The sequence below is a fragment of the Danaus plexippus genome, assembly GCF_018135715.1.
Source record: "Danaus plexippus chromosome 9 unlocalized genomic scaffold, MEX_DaPlex mxdp_24, whole genome shotgun sequence".
NCBI classification, from domain to species: Eukaryota; Metazoa; Arthropoda; class Insecta; order Lepidoptera; family Nymphalidae; genus Danaus; species Danaus plexippus.
Window position 1 is genome coordinate 1,461,205 of NW_026869847.1, and position 21,678 is coordinate 1,482,882.

At 36.2% G+C, this 21,678-nt stretch overlaps 2 protein-coding genes across 2 annotated transcripts; one reads left to right on the forward strand and one right to left on the reverse strand.

Moving 5' to 3' along the window:
- Nucleotides 1-201: 201 nt before the first annotated feature.
- LOC116767395 (tetratricopeptide repeat protein 27) lies at nt 202-18,514 on the forward strand. The gene is made up of 18 exons (XM_061527349.1): nt 202-370; nt 439-818; nt 1,251-1,509; nt 1,879-2,113; nt 9,649-9,873; nt 10,883-11,054; nt 11,136-11,211; nt 11,328-11,502; nt 11,591-11,777; nt 12,119-12,294; nt 12,728-12,875; nt 12,968-13,231; nt 14,330-14,779; nt 15,041-15,188; nt 15,518-15,729; nt 16,043-16,237; nt 17,914-18,183; nt 18,322-18,514. Exons 1-18 carry the CDS (start codon nt 307-309, stop codon nt 18,394-18,396), a joined length of 3,711 nt encoding a protein of 1,236 aa, XP_061383333.1. The 5' UTR covers nt 202-306; the 3' UTR covers nt 18,397-18,514.
- Nucleotides 18,515-18,541: 27 nt separating this feature from the next.
- On the reverse strand, nt 18,542-20,966 carry LOC116767782 (dynein axonemal intermediate chain 4-like). Its single transcript, XM_032658264.2, has one exon. The coding sequence runs from the start codon at nt 20,862-20,864 to the stop codon at nt 18,681-18,683; it is 2,184 nt and encodes a 727-aa protein (XP_032514155.2). The 5' UTR covers nt 20,865-20,966; the 3' UTR covers nt 18,542-18,680.
- Between the last annotated feature and the right edge of the window lie 712 nt (nt 20,967-21,678).

The following is a 21,678-nucleotide window of genomic DNA, read 5'->3' on the forward strand; positions in this document are numbered from 1 at the left end:
AGAATATTCTTAAAAAGATAAACTTTCAATCATAAAAATTATACTGGATGTTATTTCATTTACATTTACATTTCTAATCATTGGATGTGAATAGGTGACTGATAATTAATTATTTCCTACAAGCAGTGATTATTTTCAATCAAATTTTTTATCAAATAATCTGTATTTAGATAGATTAAACTTCATATAGAAGTAAGAAAAGTTAAAATGTCAAATCTGCAAAGTGAGGTTATAATATTTTGAAATCGTAAACATATTAATATTTTGTCTAAAAGTTCTATTAAAAATATTACTCTGGTTTAAATAATGGTGTCTGAAACAGAATTAATACCTTATCTATGTAATTACGATACCCAAACAAAACATTTAGGTAGTGAATAGTTATATTAATGATATGAAGAATTATGAGAGAATAACTTTTACAATAATTTATTTCAGAATCGGAAACAATAAAACAATTATGGTCGGGGACGTGGTCTATTGAGAACATTGGCCTTTGTTTAAAATTGATAGATGGATTAAAGTCTGGCAGCTTAGACGAAACTATTACAAATTATATAAATGAGAATGGAACATCGGAATCAGTTTTACAAATAGCTATATCTTTATTTTTACAATTTTGTGTCAGGAATTGGAATTCACACCCAGAGAACTTAAATTTATCAGAATACTTAGGTGTAAACTGGCCAGAAGCTTTGGATGTTAATGTGTTACTACAGCAGGATTCCGAACCTATATATGTTAATATAGTGTATCCTGAATTATTGTATTTTTCTGGAAAAATATTTTCTACTCTATGTTCTATTGAGCCAAGTTGGGTGAGTTTCTTAGCTGTATGAGGATTAACTACTTTTTTTATTTTTATTCATATCGTGAAAATGAAATCCTAATTATTTATTTTCCTTTCCTTTCCTTTTTATACTTAACTATATATTTTGTATTGTTATTAAAGAAACAATTAATCACAACATTTTTTTGTTTATAGTTATTTAAGTTCGTAGTTTTTTTTTAAATGCTCTTTTGGAGCATTATTTAAACTATAAAATGTTTTTTTTGGCTTGTGAAATGTACAGGTTTTTTTGAGTTAATCCTTGTTTTGTTTTATTTTCGCTAACCTAGCTTCCAATATTAGTGATTCCACAAAGCTTTATACATTTCCAAATTAAGTCCGTACTTTTTACAAAATATCATTATATCTTCTATGATCCTATAATGTTTTAAGATTAACTATTAAATTTTATAATTCTCAGTTGCATCTCTGGTGGAATCTTCGAATCTTGAGTACACATCAGAGGGCTCTTGAAGACACGAGCGCCTCACTGTATAATGAAAGTGAACTGATTATAGCCAAACTCTGCAATGAATCCCAGAGGTTTGAAGATCGTCGTCTCAAAGTACTGCTGTACATGGAGATTGCACAATTATATTTGCTGTACGCTAGAGTTCAAAAAGTTGAAGAGTATTTATTAAAGGCGCGGGAACTGGCTGGATTGAAACTTGAATTGACAGGTTAAGTAAATATAAGTATATTTATTTTGTAATAACCAAACAGCATTTGTGTTATTTGATACATGCAGTTACAGATAATTCTTTGAAAACTGAGACAATTACTATTAGTCGCATTTTTATCTTATTTATAAAATATTTTACAATATCTTCTTACATTTAATATTTATGTCTTCTAGAACAAAATTGAATTATTCAGACATTGGTTAAAATAAATTGACTGCCTTTTTTTATGTAAACCATTTTTTTTTTTGTTGTCTGTGACGATTTAACATAAATATTTTAACTGTGATATTTAGATTGCAAAAAAGATATATATTTACTAAGAAATTTCGAATCAAATATGAACTAATGTCCGTTTTATAACTTCAGGTATCCTTGGCAAGAGGACGAAGTTCCAGCAGGAGCTAAAGGCGCAGTTAGTGTTGACGAGTGAGCTCGACAACAAAATGAGTCGTCCATCAGCGGAACAGAGTCACGGTGATTCTGAACTTCCGCCGGATATAGAGCTCCAGGATGACGTGCGTCTCAACAAGATCCAGTACAATGAGAGCGTCACACAAGCTGAACTACCGAGCCTTGAACAAACTCTTTGTTTACTGACTGTGTAAGTTATAGATGGTATATGAATTTTATAAGACACAGTCGCGGCTCCGGGTTACACTGTGATTTATATGTGTGAGAGGATATGATGGATATGTGCAGTGAAATCCCAGAGGATATTTGTGCGTCGGCGTCCAGACCAGACGTATTTTTATATTCGCGTTGTGTTAGTGAAGCTTACGATTCCTTGGGAAACCGACATCCCCAAAGACCATGCCATCGAGGTCAATAAGTGTTACGAGCTCACTAGGAATAGTTCGTAGAAAAATTGTACGAGGTAGAAGTGGGAGCGAGAGGTATAACAGCTAAATCGCTCTACAACTTTCTAAAAGACTTGAGCCTGTCCAGAACTAACATCAGTTCATTCTTAGAACGTACTTCGAAGGCAGCCTTAGTAGGTTCGTTTCAAATTTGGTTAGGTAGGGAGAGGAGCTTGGACGGTGGAGGTAAGCGTTTAACGCGCCTTAGATACCTGAGGGTCTCTTAAACCCACACCTGGGTCGCAAGTCCCAGGCACTGTTGAAGTTACTCTCCCTGCAACGCGATGGACCCGGCGCCCTCACGGTGGATCCATGAAATGCTTAGATGTTTCGTCTCTGTCATAATGTCATATATATGAGTCAGGGGCGTGCACAGAGATCTGGGGTAGTGTAAGCAGAATATGCTTGTAAAAAAAAAACACATTTCATCATAATTTCATCCTGTAAAACTTTGATAATATTCGCGCAAGAATTTACAGCAGTCCGATCAGAACTAACATCTATATATTCTTTCTAATCTACCAACTACCTCTTAACTGCAAAAGTACCTTAAAACGATTACGAGCTGTTCATCATCGCTTTATGAAAATAATTGAAATCGGAAAATCCGGTGGCGATCCAGACATTCTTATTATTATTATTATTATTTGAAAACAACAAACAAGGAAAACAAAATTTATTTACTTATAACGTCAGGATTGTCCATATCACAACTACCCACATTATTATCCATCTTATATTATGTGGGTATTAACAAAAAGTCTCACAGTAATTGAAAGTTATTTAATTACACTTAACAATTCTCGATTCTCAAAATAACAACTTAATAAACTTCCTAATAGCATAAATAATCAGTCAAAGGATAATTAGAACATAAAAGAATAAGGATCGCGTCGGTAACTAGCGATTCGTCGTGAGCGTGGTGCGCGGGCGGCCGCTAATACGACAAGTGCCGATGGCCGCCCCCCGCTACCCCCTTGTCAACGTTCCGCTAGAATGACAGCCTTCAAAATTGTCATCCTGTTGCCGACGTCAAACACTTAGAATGTCAAATGTCATTAGCTGCGCCGTCACGGCCGGACTGACATTCGACCGTCCTCGGGCGTAAATCTATCGTGGTTCTGAAACAGGCAGTATCAATAATCGTCTGCTCGTCCAACCTGACAAAAAGCACAGCATCAAACAAGCACAACAAAAGAAGCTTTGAGAGCACGCATCCCTTCGACCTTTTCACGTAAAGGACCGGATAACGCCTCTCAAGCCATTATTTCGTACACATAATTCGGACTGGATAAGTGTGTCCCTTCGACCAGCCTCAATAGCATGGACCGGACTACACTGTCCCTTCGACCGACTCAAAACAAGATGAGTGTGTCCCTTCGACCAGCTACCTGGACCGGACGACACTGTCCCTTCGACCGACTCAAAACAAGATGAGTGTGTCCCTTCGACCAGCTACCTGGACCGGACGACACTATACTTCGACCAACTAAAGAAGCTTCGAAAGCACGTATCCCTTCGACCTTTCCACGTAAAGGACCGGATGACGTCTTTCAAGCCATCATGTCATACACACGATTCTGACTGGACAAGCTTGTCCTTTCGTTCTGTACCATTCAAACTTTCTCAAGATAAAAGCATATTATAGCAACACATACACACCTATTAGTTATGAACCATCTGGTTGACTATAAGTTTCGACTTCACATTGTACATCTAACGTTTCGGGATCGGAGTACACACTAAGCGTATCCGAACCAGCAGTTAGGGTTGCAGAATTAGCCGAGGCAGTGTCGGAGTCTGCACCCACTATTTCATCTCTAATATCTAAGTTATCGCTTCTATCATTTTGATTTGGCGGTGACTCAACATAACTATTGATTTGTGAATGCTGTGCATCTTCAGCCGCCGTCTCGGCCTCGTTATCATTCAATAGACTGGTAGTGATTTCTAGTAACCCGGCGTGTCCCTTAGGTACTGCACGCAAAAACTCGTGTGCGTATTTATAAGTGCGGTGCGAACCACTAATACTTTTTAGTTCATACCGGTCATTTTCCAATACGGAGTTTATAACGACAGGACCCTTAAACTTCCTATCTAACTTGCTTTGATTTCTTTCACAATTCTTAATAAAAACATAATCTCCCTGAGTAAATGGTATAATGTTGGCGCGACCACGATTAAATCTTAGAGTATCCGCTGCCGCTGCCTTTTCAATATTATCCGAGGCATTTTTTCCAACACATTCTAAATCTAATTGAATATTGTTGTCATCGGAATATGATGATATCTTAGACATTCCTAAAGAGTTAGCACGTATGCTAAACATGAGTTCCGTAGGTGAGTATTTAGTAACAGCCGATTTTGTGCTATTAAGTGCTAATTGTATATTGCCTAATTCGTCGCGCCATGTTTTATTTGGATCGTTCTCTACTATTGTAAGCAAGGTTTTTAATGTTCGCATAACGCGCTCGACTTGTCCGTTTGCCCTACTTATGCCAGTTGCTATAAAATGCAGATCTATTTTATAGTTATTACAAAAGTTCCTAAACTCACTACTAGCATAACATCTACCCTGGTCAGCAATAATGCGCTTAGGAGCCCCAAAAAGGCACACAGCTCTTGATAGGGCTTGCACTGCGCTGTTAGCATTTAACGACAGTGTGTGTTCTAGCAGGATATATTTTGTAAACGCGTCTATTATTACCGAACAATACTCTTTTCTATCGCTTTTTCCACTAAGTTTCCCGGTAAAATCAATGTGAATGGTGTGCCAGGGCGTAGATAGTTTCGGAATCGAATGTAACCGAATGGGAAGTGCGCCCGACGGTCCCTTGGATGCTTTACAAACTATGCATGACTCAATAAATTTACGTACGCATTTTGACATTTGCGGAAACCAGTATTGCTCGTATAGTTTGTCTAAGGTTTTGTCACTGCCAAGGTGTTGGATTTCGCTATGGACGTGGTTAATAAGTGTCCAAATTAGGGAACGTGGAACAACCGGTAACCAAGAAGTAGTTTTGTTTCGCTCAATTTTCCTATATAAAATACCGTCCCTAACATCGTACGTTTGTGCTACGGAGTCCGGCAATTCGTTGCTGCCATGCTTAGTGATCAAGTCTTGGATTTCGCTGTCGCGTTGTTGTTCAACCGATAACCATCCTTGATGTAACTCAATAAACTGAACACTTTTGGTAGTTGGTGTTTTTGATGAAGACGCGACTGCGTCCGGCTGAATATTGCGGGAAAAATAGTCGGCATGTTCCATGCTACGACCCTCGCGGTAGACAATATCAAAGTCGTAGGCTTGTAGGAACGCCCACCAACGGTGCACGCGAGGCGTTAGATCGACCTTGGATTTCGATGCTTTAAGTGAATTGCAATCTGTGTAAACTACAAAACGTCGACCGTACAAATAATGACGAAAGTGTTCCACAGCCCGTACGACAGCCATGGTCTCTAATTCGTATGAGTGGTAGCGAGATTCGACCTCGGATGTACGCCGGCTAAAGTACTCTACGACGTGAGGTAGGTTATCTTTCCTCTGTATCAATATTGCCCCGTAGCCCTCAGCGCTGGCATCGGTATGCAACTCTACAGGCAATTCTGGATTAAAAATCGTTAGAACTGGTTCCGATGTTAGAATTTTGATTATATTTCTACGAATTTCTTCATATCTGGCAGTCCAATTAATAGGTCCTTTTATTTTGGTTAATGGGTACAACGGTCCAACAATATTAGTAAAACCGGATATAAATTTTCTAAAATATGATGCTAACCCGAGAAATTGACGAACTTGTGAAGCTGTACTTGGTGAGAGTGCCTCGACTAATGCCTGAATTTTACGGGAATTGGGTCTAATTTCGCCAGACTGCAAAGAATAACCAAGATACTCTATTTTTTGTTTCATAAACTTACACTTTTGAGGATTAAATGAAAAACCTGCTGAAGTTAGGGCATTCAACGCTTTATCCAGACGCTCTAAACCCTGCGGAATATTAGGGGAATAACACAAAACATCATCCATATAGATGAGAGGCTTATCAGTGAGGTTATACAGTGCTTTTGTGATGCATCTCTGGTAAACTGACGGTGCATTGCGTAATCCGAAAGGCATCGCGAGATACTCGTATTGGCCCTCTGGTGTTACAAATGCGGTCATATGAATTGAATTGGGGTGAATCGAAATTTGGTGGAATCCACTGACCATATCCAGTGAGGAAAAGTAATTAGCGCCATTAAGTTGATCTATTTGCTCCTCAATTCGGGGCAAGGGATAATGTTCGGGTTGTGTGTTTGAATTTAGTTCCCGATAGTCAACGCACATCCTATCTGTATTATCCTTTTTCTTCACAAGGAGTATTGGACTAGCGAAAGGGGAAGAACTCTCCCGAATGATACCTGCATCTAACAGTTGTCTTACCTTTTCGCGGACTATTTCTTTCTCTACGGGTGCTAGGCGATAAGGCGATCTACGAACTACTTTAAAAGGATTTATTAATTTAATCTCTAACTGTCCCGTTTTAACGCGCCGCGTAGGTTGACTGTTGATAAAATAACTTGAATATTTATTAATTATCTTTGACAGCAATATTTTATCCTGCCCTTCCAAATCTGTATCGATTAGGGAAAAATCAAACCCAACCTTCTTATTTTCGCAAAAGTTCGCGCGCTCCTTGGTCCTGAACATAAGTTTGTCGTCATCTATCGTAACGCAAAAACCCTCATTTAAAATATCTCTACCTACTATAACTGGCACAGAAATTACTGAATCAGGTAAGACGTGGAATACTAGATCAACCGAGATATCGTTGATTTTTACTGTACTTAATATTTGTGAAGTGCATTGTACTTCATCACCTCCTATACCAGTAAGATACACAGTATTATTGCGTACAATACCCGGGAACCGGTCGCGGATACTCTCAGTCAAAAAGGAATAGGACGATCCACTATCAAATAAAAATGGAAATCTCTCACCAGTGGATGTCTCTAAGGTAGATCTCGAAAGCCGATGTCCACATAGGTTGACTTCCCTTCGTTCAATCCCGTCCTTCATCTTCTTTTCTGGGTAGGCAGTAGAAACATGACCACGCTTCCCACACGTGTAACAGCAAACAGTTAGATTGTCTTGACCACGTGTAGAAGTAGAGCTTGATTGATCCTGGATCTTCGCAGTGTTGATATCTTCCTTTCGCTTTCTACAGTCAGCTTGTCTATGACCAGACACTCCACACCAATGGCATTTTCCAGGAAATTTCGAGTCAATCCGTGACCGCTTTACGTCAGGCTCTTGATTTCCATTATTAACATCTGACCGTCGCTTCAGTGATATACCACCTAGAACCCGAAATAATTGAGCGCGAGTAGCAATCACATGTGTAGTCAATTCTCTTCGTATAACATAGTCTTTTTGACATAACACCGATATTACGAATCCTGTAATAACTTCCTCAGGGAATTCAACTTTTGGTATGCGCTCGATCAAGTTCCATAAACGCAGTGCTGACTCTGGCGCGCTTTCTTTAGAACCAATTTGAAATTTTAAAATATCATCGAAATGGTCTTGTATGAATTTAGGCTTAGCGAATCTTGCTAACAAAGTATCTTTAACAGTACTCCATTTTAGGTCTTGGAGGTTTATTTTGGTTAAGAAAGTCGCAGCGTGACCCTTAAGCACTTTGGTAAGTGCTATAAGCAATTCCACACCCTCAAGACGCTTTTCTTGCACTATGATTTCGGTGACATTACACCAACCTTCAACGTCAGCCTCTGGATCGTTAGGATCAAATTCAATTAGTTTAACAGTATTGACAGCGGTAGATGGTTGTGACATTGCCATAATACGGGATAACATATACTCCATATTCGAGAGCAGTCTTGTCGCCGCGGGGCCATCCGCAGATTTTATGTTTTCCGATTGATGTTCGTTCGATCCCACTTCTGATATAACGTCAGGATTGTCCATATCACAACTACCCACATTATTATCCATCTTATATTATGTGGGTATTAACAAAAAGTCTCACAGTAATTGAAAGTTATTTAATTACACTTAACAATTCTCGATTCTCAAAATAACAACTTAATAAACTTCCTAATAGCATAAATAATCAGTCAAAGGATAATTAGAACATAAAAGAATAAGGATCGCGTCGGTAACTAGCGATTCGTCGTGAGCGTGGTGCGCGGGCGGCCGCTAATACGACAAGTGCCGATGGCCGCCCCCCGCTACCCCCTTGTCAACGTTCCGCTAGAATGACAGCCTTCAAAATTGTCATCCTGTTGCCGACGTCAAACACTTAGAATGTCAAATGTCATTAGCTGCGCCGTCATACTTATTTGTGTACACAACCTGTTAGCTGATTATAACTATCATAATATTTTTAATTAGAACGACTAACGTATCCTTTTTATTAGTTAAATCTAAACTGGTCACACCTTCCCTTTGTAATTATTTTAATTTTAACATCAAACCACACACTGAAAATGTACTCATAATTAATTTTCGTTAAACACTCATCAGTACAGAGAGCTGTAATTTTCCATAATTTATTAATAAATTCACTAATTAGCTGATTAAAACTCATTCACTTGCGCTTAGAAAGACAATAATAATAAAACAATGGCGAAAAAAATATTTGAACGGTATACCGACAAATTAAAAAGTCCCTTATAAAATTTCATATGACGTTTTAAACGAGTAGGGTTAAGGAAGCAGCGGCTCTCGAACCCTAACACATGTATAGTTTTTGCACACACACATGCAAATGCTCCATACATACAACACGAGATTTGTAGATCCATTAAGACCATTTGTATGGAAATGTAGCGAGTAGTTATGCATATGTCCGCTTTGGCTGGGAAGCGGCGCTAGTCGCTAGTAGCGGCCGATCGAAAATGTTCGTTTTTAAGTTGATAGATGGCACTTTTAACAATTGTACTACATAGTGAATCAAATGATATTAAATGTCTGTAAACATTCGTATCTCATAATGAGAGATTAAAAGTATGTAAGTAAGAATTAAACGACGTAGGTTTAGTTGTTATATGTATAGGGTAAGCAGTGCTTATTTGCATCTAGCGTGTGCACGCCACTGATGTGAGTCAACTTTGTTATTGTCCCATAATACATGTATATTTATTAGTGATTGTTTGTTTCTTGAAACCTCTTCCGTGTATATAATTTAAATATATGAGTGCCACTTAATTAATGTCAATAAATAAGACTTAGTTTTATATAATTTGTTTGAAATTAAATTTGTATTATTCACAGTCAATACCTTCTTAAGTCCCAGCCAAAGGATGAGTTGATGAAGGAGGAGCTCCAGCCTTACATAGAAGCGATCCTATCACAAGCGAAGGGCCCCTGGTCCACTCGAGTCGAAGCGCTCCTCATACGATGCAAACTCGAATCTAATCACAAGAGAACCGTGGAGCGATCAATGTTACAGTGCGAGACCATAGTTAATGACAAGTCTAGCGTCGCCCCTACTACCAGGTGTGATACTGGCATATATATATTACCTACTATTAGACATACCCTTGTAGTTTCCTAATACATTCAATTTATCTCAAACAATATTTTCAATTTGGGATTGTGACAAGCTTTAATAAAATAAGAAATTGTTTCCGTCTCTTTGTGATATTACAATGGCCACTTTTAACTTATTCCATATGGATTTACATGGCACATACAAACGCCCCTTTCAATCTGGTTTTCGACTCCACCACGGTACCAGCTCTGGTTTTCTGAAAGTAACAGATGGTTTCTGGTACGCTATGGGTAATAGGGTACTTACTAGCCATATTAGTGCTCTTGGACTGCAGTAATGCAATCAACTCGGTTGACTTTGACATCTTATTAGGAATGCTCTCCTCTCTCGATATGTCCAACTGTTATTAAATTTCAACCTTACCTCGTCTGTCGTCCGCAGATGGTAAATCCGATGAGAGATCTTCTGGTTGGAATGACACTCATGCCGGGGTACCAAGGCGGCGCCCTGACTACTTTAATCTTTTCTATAATCATAGATAATATTTCCTAAAATATTCCTTGTCCCTACCATCTCCATGCGGAACTAAAGCATACCATGGAAAGATCATCATCATCATCATCAACCTATAGGATTCCACTGCTGAGCAAAGGCCTCTTCTCACATGGAGAAGGTCAGAGCATTAATCATCACGCTTGCTCAACACGGGTTGGCGATTTCGATGTTATAATTTGAAATTATAAGACCAGGTTTCCTCACGATGTTTTCCTTCACCGTCCGTCAGTGGTGTCTAAATACTCTTAGAAAGTACATATGACTCGGAAAAGATCACATTGGTACTTGCCAGGTTTCGAACCCGCGCCCTCACGTATGAGAGGCGGGCCTTTTAACCTCCAGGCCACCACGGATAGATCATTGGACTGGAATTGTTTTGTTAATCATTCCAACAATCTTAAATGTTACTGGAATGCTATAATGAGTGAAGAATGTTATATTAAGATTTAATGTTCCCAGACTGTCCTACCTCTGGGCGGCTGGTCTCCAATTCGCCTGGTGCTGGAGGCAGGAGCTGGGGAATTTGTATCTCAGTATGGGCATGGTGAAGGCAGCGCTTGAAGAGTTCCAGCGGTTACAACTGTGGGAAGATGTCATAGTATGCTACACTATGCTACAATTGAGGCACAAGGTTAATAATTTTATACTTTAAAATAAACCGAATGTATAAATTGTTATTTTTTTTTTAATTTCCACATTTGTTTCCCAACAGGCAGCAGAAGTAATACAACAACAGATAGATATTAAACCCACAGTGAAATTATACTGTCTCCTCGGCGATGCCACAGGTAAGTTTATTATAACATATTTTGGTAGAAGAAACATCAAACACAACTACATGTAATAAATGATTATGATCAAGGCATAAGTTGAATATTTTTTTTTTATATAAATATTCTTCTAGACGATGAAGATTGCTACTCTAAAGCGTGGGAATTCTCTGAACACAAGAGCAGTCGCGCTCAGAGACATTGGGGCAACTTCCTGTTTGATCACAAGAAGTACGAAGAATGCATTCCTCACTATGAGAAATCGGTTGAGATTAATTCCATACAGGAGAGTGTTTGGTTGAGATTGGGGTGAGTATACACTGATGTCATCGTCCAACGGGACGAGATAAATTACATAAACAATTAAAAATTATATATGTATTTAAATTTATTTTAGTTATGCGGCCTTGATGACGGAGAAATGGGAGTTATCAGCGAAGGCGTACAGGCGGTACACGTATTTGCAACCCAATACCTTCGAGGCCTGGAATAATCTGGCCAAAGTGTACGTTACGATGGGAGACAAACACAGAGCTTACAGAGCTTTGATGGAGGCATTGAGATTCAATTATGACAACTGGAAGGTAGCGTCCTATTTCGAAATATCTGTTCTAATCAGTCGGCCAATAAAAAAACTTAAGCCTTGGAAATATCAGAATCACTTAATACAACGCTGTTGTTTTTATAGACAATCGATAAATTAGTTTATAAGACCAAAAAATAATAATTTCTTTAGCACTTTTGTCCGTCTGTTTGTTTTTTCTTGTGAGTTTATGAAATGACTAGAGCGATCTGTCTAGACTTTAACATGTTGATAGCTCATGCTTATAAGTTTAATTAAAATAAAAACTAGGCGTAGTTACACGGCTATTGACCTTCTAAAATTTTACTTTTTCATTTATCAATAATACGAAATATTTGACAGTTATGGGACAACGTTATTATGGTCAGTATGGACACCGGGCACTTCGATGACGTCCTGCGAGGTATTCACAGGATGCTGGACATACAACACAAGTATGAAGATGTGGAGGTACTGTCCTTGATGGTGAGGGCCATAGTACAGGATAATAAAGACGCTGATGGCAACAGTGCCGCCAGGTTAGATATATCATAATAACAGGGAAAATTAAATGTATGTACTATTTAAGACAAGTTAAAGTAAGAAAAATAAGATAAGTCCTGTAAGTGTTTCTGTTGTAAACGTTGATTTGAATGTTATCAATGGAATTTTAATATTTAAAAAATTTGCTGTAATATTAAAGAAATAAAAATGATTGGAATTAAAATATAGCAATTTATTACTAAAAACAAATCTTCAGCAATTTTCATGAAACTGTGATATTAGAGTAACAGATAATTGAAGGCTCTTTGTCTTATTAAGATATGAAATTTTTATCTGCCGACGTAGCTATAAAAAGCTATAAGTAAAATGTAAATATTTCTCCCCTCAACAGAAACACAAGGTATATAATTTATACGTCCAATTTAAATTGATATATTTTGTATTCAAATGACATATATTTAATGACAGATTACGAAAACGCACCCTGGAACTGTTCGGAAGAATAACATCCCTGCATCAAAATAAGCCGGAGCTGTGGCAGCTGTATGCCGACCTGAGTCCTACTGTCCTGCTCAAGGCACAACGCTTGCAGAAAGCTTATAAAGGATTCACACTGGTAAAACTTTACCACTACTTCATCTCAACTTCCTTTAGACAACACAATTTAATCTATATTAAACAAAATTGAGATACAGTTACACATTCCAGAATGGTGATTGGCCTAATAGTGCAGACACATGCAAGAAGGTACTTATACTTCTGGAACAGCTGCTTGAATATAGCCTTAGAGCGAGACAGGAAGCAGAAGAGAAAGATTATACCCAGGCCAATCAACAGCTGTCCTCAGCTCGGCTCACAGGTCAGGCTGGTGTACGTGCAGCTGAGAAACAAGACTGGCCGGATACAAAGGAACAACTGGAAAAAGTTAGAACATTGTTGAATAATGTCACAGATTATATGAAATCCATTATGTGAACTAATATTCTATTGTTGTTTTCATTATTAAAAGTTTTATATGATATTTTTAATTTTTTTAATTGGTTTTCTACAAGTCAAACTTCAAAGTAACTTAAAATATATATATATATATAGTTTTCTTCAAGTGATATCTTGATGTTACGACTTGTCTTTTCCCCAAAAAATAAACGCAATTGAAAAATATACGGTAAAAATTCATAATAAATACGTTTCGTTATCTTCCTATTATTACAGGAAATGAATAATGAACTGAAATTCATGACTTATGTGATAACAGGAGCTTAAGGAATATTAAAATATGTATATTATAGTTTTGCTATAATCCAAGTGTGTGGTATGTTTGAAATAAAATCACAAAATTCGATAGCTAAATCATCTTGCAAGTAGCCAATTTATAGTCTGTTTCGAGAAAAGATTTTAAATTCTTGGGTGCTTAAAATATTATTATGTATATTTATAACAGTAATGGTAAGTATATTGAAATCTTTATCATTTGAACTATTAAAGATTCGTCATTATGTTTACTTATTACTTATTACAGTTAAATTATATGGTCCATATTTTATTACATCATGAGGAAGCTTTTTAACCTAAACATCTGTTCCAAGAAATGTAGTTCTTAAAATATTTCAGGTAATATCTTAAATTCATATAAAAGTGTACTTTTTTATATATTCGTTACTTTTTGTTTTTATGATCAACGGGTGGATACTATGGACTGAAGTTGAAAAATACTGAAGGTATCTCAGCAATTAATTCCATTTTAAATAAAGCCATAATTTATTTAAAAAAAAAAATCCAGATGATCTTTTAATTTTTCAAATATTATATATTAAGAATTCGATGTTTGAATTAGGTCTAAAATATAATATGATCCCTACAACATCAAATTTATTTATATATCGTTTGATTATAGAAGATTATATATCGATACCTACTATATTTTCTAGAAGAAACACAGCCCTAATGTCAAAAAGTGTTATGAATGTCAAAGATATGTTGTCTAAGAATGGGAGTATTCAGTGTTACTGTCACTTTTCAAAGTTAAATATAAATAATAAATTTAATTATAATGGTAAACTACAGTAAAATTGCATAGTTAGTGAGTTGTATTCTAAAATGGCAGCATCAAATGAGGAAGAAATTTTGGAGGGTTTTCTGTGTCCAATTTGCAAAGCAGATTTAAAATCAGCTAGCCAGCTTACCAATCATTTTGAAAGCTTGCACCAAGAAGAGCAGGACGTTCTCAAATCATTGAAGGAAATATTTGGTAAAGCAAAGAAGATAATTTTAAACAATGACGATACAGATTTGAAGGAAACCTTTGATCGCGCCTTGAAGTTCAGTTCCCAAGAACAATATTATGCTAGGGAGGAGCAGACAGTTGGAGTGTCGCGAAGTTCCACTGATTATTTCAAGGCTGTTCGTTCAGCTAGATTAGAGAGATATGCCACGGAAACTAATAAGTTGTTAATAAGATTAGATAAACTGGTATGTAATATGCCAAGTGATCCAAACCAAAGGAAACAGTATGAACAGGAAGTGAGTCATTTAGAATAACTTGACTTAGAAATCATGTAACCACTTTTTGAGTTAGCTCTGACAGGAAATATTTCTAACATGGTACTTTAAAAAAACTATATGAATCGTACATTAATTTATTTTTAATTAAGATGTTTTGTGATTTGAACTGTTCAATATGTTATTTGACTGACAAAGTAATGTTGTTCAATAGTAACTAAGAGATGTGTTAATGCTTTAAATATAATTTTATTAATAAATCAAATAATACTATTATTTAAGGTTGTTCCTTGGTTGGATGGGTCGTCTGTGAAGTTATGTCCAAACTGTGCTAAAGCTTTCAACCTGACGAGGCGGAAGCATCATTGTAGACTCTGTGGTTCAATTCTATGCCATGACTGTTCAGTGTTCTTAGATTTAAATGTTGCTAGTAAGTTGGATATACTTAGTTAATTAGTTATTATTAATATGTAAAGAAAGTGAAGAGGCAGTAATACTTTTTTTTAATAAAATGTATAGGATAAATAAATACATATATTTTATTTCATATAAGATATCTTTTTACTGATCCATTAGATATATATTGTTTTTAGAGTTTACAATTTATGTATAGAACCTCTTTGTTACATTTTTTACCTAAATATTATTAAAATGTATATTTATCATTGTCTATTTAATTTTAAGTTTATAATGAAATTTGTATTCAAAATGGTTCATTATTCTTTTAATTATAATTTTAAAATAAAAGGAATATTCTAGAAACAATAGTGGATCCGTCTGCACCTCCTCAACCAGAAACATCAGCGGTCGAGAAGTTTGGTCTCCGTCTCTGTGAACACTGCTACAACCTGATTCAACTCCGACGGCAGATTCAAGAGAACAGGAATGTAAAGACTGTGTTAATGTCAGCCTACGAACAGATGAGGAGCTTGATGGAACAAGCTACGCCAGCCGTTGAAATGTATGAGAAGGTATATAACTTATTAGATTGTTCATGTAGAATTATATATATATATATATAATTTAAATTTATATTTACTTTATATAACATGGTGGGTAAATATCTATTTATTTATCTGCTTATCTTTGAAGACTATGCATATCTATATATATATATATATACACATATACTTATATAAAGGTATATTTTATCATAAAAGGTGAATAATGAGATACATCCTAACTAGCTAACCTTTGGTATGTAGAAGAACAATAAAGTTATAAGACAAGGCGAAAACTTATATTTGATATGTGAAAGTAAATATTTATTTCGTTCTACTTCAGATGTGTCAGAGTTTGTTTGACGGGGAGACTATATACAGTCTGTCCGATGTGAACGCTATGCGCGGTCGTATAGGGAAGCTGGCTGAGGGTATCGATCTGTTGAGCAAGCACATAGCGAGCCTGCCGGTACAGCCGGGGACGAGACAAGCTAAGCTCCAGAACTCTATCAGACAGGCCTCCGCACACTATATCAAGGTATATCTAATACATATAAGTATAGTATGACGTGACGTATTTGTTTATTATATGGCATTCACTAGTCGCCATGTTGAAATCGACACTAGCGCCATACACGGCATTTTTATGAACTGCAAGATAAATCTTATTTTTCTGTTGACTGAGAGGTAATTTTTTAATGCAATTGCTTTTTATACCTAGAAATGATAGAATTCAATTAAAAACTTTATAGACCGGCTAATTATTATATCCGATATATAATAATTCGTACTCAAAAAAAAAATGAAATAATAAAAGTAGCTGGTATTGTTTATAATACGATTTTAATAGAAATATCCTATAATATATATAAATATATATAAATCGTCGTATGTATCCTGTCCTTGTCGATCCGACATCAGGAAAAAAATCCTTGCCCCATAGTAACAAAAGAGATTTTGTTTCACAATTTTCAACTTAACTAACTTTTTTTATAAAACTAATAAAAATATTATAATATTATAAAAATATCTAAATAGTTTTATCATCAAGAATTACCGTTTCTGAAATGTAAGGACTCTAAATCATTTTATGTTAACGAATTCTAATGTTCATAATATGCGCGCTTTTTGATGGCATTTGAAAAAATAATTATGGAGACTAATTCAAACCCACAAAAAGTCCACAAAGTAGTAAACTGTCAAAGATTCAACCAGAGAGCACGACCCGTGTTTGTTTATGACAGAGAACAAAACAGTCACATTTAGCATCACATATTTGCAAAAAAAAATGTGTATAGTAAGTCTTTTTGACGCAAATACGAATAATATTTGATCTTATTTATCGTTTCACCAACTTCGTCCTTGTGGGTCTAGCTATAACTAAGCCGACCTTCAACACTCAACTCGCTAGGATCACAACATTGTGATCCATGATAATGAAGTAAGATTACTTACTGCACTTTTTTATTTCGAGTATAAATTCATCACGAAACGTACACATCGAGACTAATATGCGCAAAAATTGTTTTTAACAAATTCCAGTCAGCAACTTTGAATATGCTAGAATTTACGATAAATCTCATAGACGAGTATCGACTTTATATAATTCAAAAATTACAATAATTTTGTTAACCAGGCTTACCGACTTACAAAGAACGTTTAATTTTGGCATTGGCCTTAAAATCATAGTGATGATTTACTTAAAAAAAAAAAACAATAATATTTTATATTGATGTAGTCAATAGTTTTTAAAAGTCGAATCTCATCAACTGCTTTCCTTAAAACATTATATGGCAACTATGCCAAAGGTTCGTTCACCTAAACTAAAATATTATTTACATTGTCAATATTTATATATCACTAACTTAAGATATATAGTCCTGTAACCAAGTTCCGACAAGCCACATGAAAGTATGAAATAAAATTAATATTTTTGGATTTACTACGCCGTGACCACACCACAAGACCTCGAGACACAGCTAGCGCATTCTGAGCGATAGGCCAGGAAATTAAGTTATCGTCGGCGGTAGATGATAAATACTAAGACATTCACATCTCGTCTGCCCGTGGTCACGGTTGCTGCAAATTAAACGAAACGACGGGAGTGTGTAGTTTAAATAATTAAAATCGCGTATTATATCGGAAAATATTAGTTTTATTTGAATGAATACTCGCGGAAGTCTTAGATCTTATCACATGAAGGTATGGTTACAGGAGGAGTTGGTCTCGCTACGGAAATTGCCAACAGAGGCTCAAATAGAAGAAGTTAGGAGACACCGGTACGAGCGGGCCCAGAAGCAGATAGAGTTAGAAAGAGAACGGATAGAGAGGGAAAGAGAAAGGAGAGAGAGGGAGTGGGGGGAGGAGGGGGAGACGAGCGGGGGCAGGGTCCAGCAGCACGACGATGATAACCCGATCCTAGAGCAGATGAATATTATAAGAGATTACATCAAAGAGGCCAGGAGAGAACTGAGGTTTGAAGAAGTAAGGCTAGATCCGAACTGGAGTTTGTTTCTATATGCTTGCTTATTAAATGTTATATATGAGTTTATTTGTTTTGTTAAATAAGTTCATTAGAATTATATTATATTAACGGTTTTTTCATTGGATATTTTTTTTCAGGTGGCAATACTAGAGCAGAACCTCAAGGATCTGAAGAAGGAATATCAACTTCAGATGCTCTCAAACAAGTCCTAGTCATTCCTTTATGATATTATAATAATTAATTAATATATTATAAAACGTTTTATATTTAATTATTGCTGCTTATAATCTTATTTAGAAGTAAGAATAAATACTTCAATGCTAAAAAATATAGTTTTTATTTTGATTTTATTGATTAAAACATCGATCCATGAAATGATTCAATAAACAAATGATGCCAAGCATAAAAATGATTATATATACTAAAACTATAGAAGGATAGTTTTTTTTTTTCTTGAAATGTAAGGTATTTCAAATACTTTATAATAATTAATACGCTATTTTCCAAATTTCTCCCTGAATTTTTCTAACTTTTCCAACTGCTTTAATATGAGGGGACGTGTACACAGGGCCTTCTTTATTGTCTCATCCAATAGCTTCTTTTGATAAAATGGAGCTATAGGCGTGTCCTCCAAATGGAATGTGTGAACGCGGCCTAACGTGTCGCCGACAAACACGTTATCTCCTGACGGTGAGAACTTTATGTATGTCAGAACGACTTGACCTGGGAATGTATACTCGGCGCAAGGCATATGGTTCTTTCTGCGGAGGTCCCAAATAGATAGTACGTTGCCACTAACACATATTATCACAGTAGAATTGACTGGGCAAAATGCTACGTCGTAAACTGCTGTCGGGCAGTTCATCGTAAGTATGACGTCATCTATCCCTTCCATCCAAAGCCTGACCGCACTGTCCGCTCCACACGTAACTAGCAAAGTATCCATGAATGGAGAAAATTCCATGCCGTATACAGGGCCAGAGTGGGCTCTGAATACATCCATATGCTGGTTCAAGTAGTGCGTCGAGCATTTGTGGATGCAACCCTCGTCTGTGCCGACGAAGTAAATATGGTCTACATTTGGATGCCATTTCATACACAAAGCTGCCGGATGTCTCGTTATCGGCACGTCTTCCTTTTGACACTGTCTCGGCGCTTCGATGCCTTTCATTTTACCCTCAACGGTTGATATGCGCATCATCGGTGAGCAAATGAAGTCGTGTGTTTTTGTGCTTGTGAATCTATTGATCCTACCGTCTTGACATGTAGTCATAACGAACTGGTTCTCGTTGTCACTGGTCCGCCAACTTGTGGTCCAAATCGGTTCGAAACAAGGATTTGTATCACGTTTGCTTTTAGCGATTATTTTTATGGGATAAGAAATAACATCTAAAATTAAGACGTCCCCGTTAGAAAATCCACATGCTAACCAATTTGGATTTATATCCGCGAATGCTACCGATGTCAAAGGGTCATGAAAGTTATATAATCTCTCTGGCTTACATGGATTCTTAGTACACCAGACGCATATTAATCCAGTAAATTTTTCCGCATAAGTAAACTTTCCATGTCCTACGGCTAAAATATCGTTATTTTTAGGATTGAATGTGATGCTTGTTATGGGTCTATTTTCCGCTTCGGGACATTCGAGGGTCCACAAAGGCTTCATACTATATATATAAATTAAATCCAACGAGAGCGGGTCTATCTTCACGAGACCTCGGAATGTCTTTTGTTCTTTATCATAGTTCAAGGTCGAGAGAACCCTCTCCGTTAAAAGAATCGCATCCAAAAACTGCGGGGTGTTATAAATTTCGTCAAAATTTTTCCCGCGTCGCTCGTCGCTGGGGTCATATTTGTCTATTTTCTTTCGCAATAAAGTAGGCGCGGCGGATTGATACATCACCATCTCGTCAGGTTTTTCTTCAGCCTTTACTCGAGCAAGACGTGCGTAAGTGTCATGCATATCCCACATGGAAGCAAAACTGATCGCATTTTTCTTTTGTGGCCTTGTAGCTAGTGTATGTCTAGTTTGCGAGACACATTCCTTAGATTGAGTTTCTTCTGTCACCATCTTTCTGTTTTTTCCTTTTCCTACTGTTATGTATTGATAGAATTCATTTTCTTCTTCTACCAATGTGGCCTCTGCAGTCCCTTTCTCATATGAAGTTGTTGGTAATTCAAACAGAAAATATGTTTCTGTCTCTTTTAAAGTTATAGTTATTTCAGGTGGATAAGAGGTTATAGGATTCATTTTCGGCAAATAAAAAGCGGAGGGAGCGATATCCAAATCTAGTTCGTCGGACGTAAAACCTTCTTCAGTATTCAGTGTGTGGTCGATATAAATGTCGTCAAGGGAGATTGTAGTAGCATACACTTTCATCCCCGTATCTAAGGCAGATTTGGTCCTACTTTTGGCTTCCTTCAACGCTACCTCGCTCCGCGCTCTTGGTCTACTGTCAAGAGCAGCATGTGTAAAAGTATCTTGCATCGTAACAAAATCATTATCGACAATATTGTCTGGTGTACAGTCTACACCGTCAACTATCACTTTGTACTTTTCTCTATTTTCCATAAAACTATAAGCTGCTTTTGTTTTTACAGTAGATTCAGAGTCACTTGATTCATCTGTAATTATATTAGTGCTCGGCTGAGAATACTCCGAATTCCCACTAGACATGATTCAATTAAATAAAAAAAAATACAAATATCTACAAAATCTCAGATAAAACTTTTATTTTGTATCCTATATGTTTTCACCATAATAAATAAAATTCAAGGACCGTTGGCAAACCTATCAATGTCAAAATACAGTATTTTTTTTATATGTTCAAAAATAGTTTTTATTCTTATGTTCTTATACGTATACATTAAATGTCTGTATTTAAAAGTTTATTTATATTTATCTAACTTGTTTATAATAATTAGTCGACTTAAAATTTTGTTGCACAAACAATTCCATACATGTTTTATATTCAGCCACGATTACCAGCAATGTCGATGTGGCTACTATATTTATGCGACATAATTTCTATTGCTGGAAAAAAAATTATAACATAACAAAGGTTTTTTTATACATATTTTTTATATTAATTATTCATTTAATATATCTGTTACTGAATATTACACCGATATACATTCATTAACAACATAAAAAAAAAGATAGGATGTTCCTTAGAAAAATAATATTCAAAATAAGAACGTTGTTGTTATTGGTGCGAAGTGTAGCATATCGCACACGGTGTCGCGGGCCGCGGCGTTGTGGTCGTGTCGTGCTCTGTCGAGCGTGATTCCGCTTGTGATGCTCTAGGAGTTCAACGGTTTCTAATTCACATCTTACTTGCTAATCACTACGCACTGTAATCTCGTACATGTCATTTAACAGAAATTATGATGTAACTATTACAGTACAAATAATATCATACAGAAGACGTTATTCAAATATACTTCAATCAATTTTAATAAAAAAAAAAAAGCTCTATATCTTCATTAAG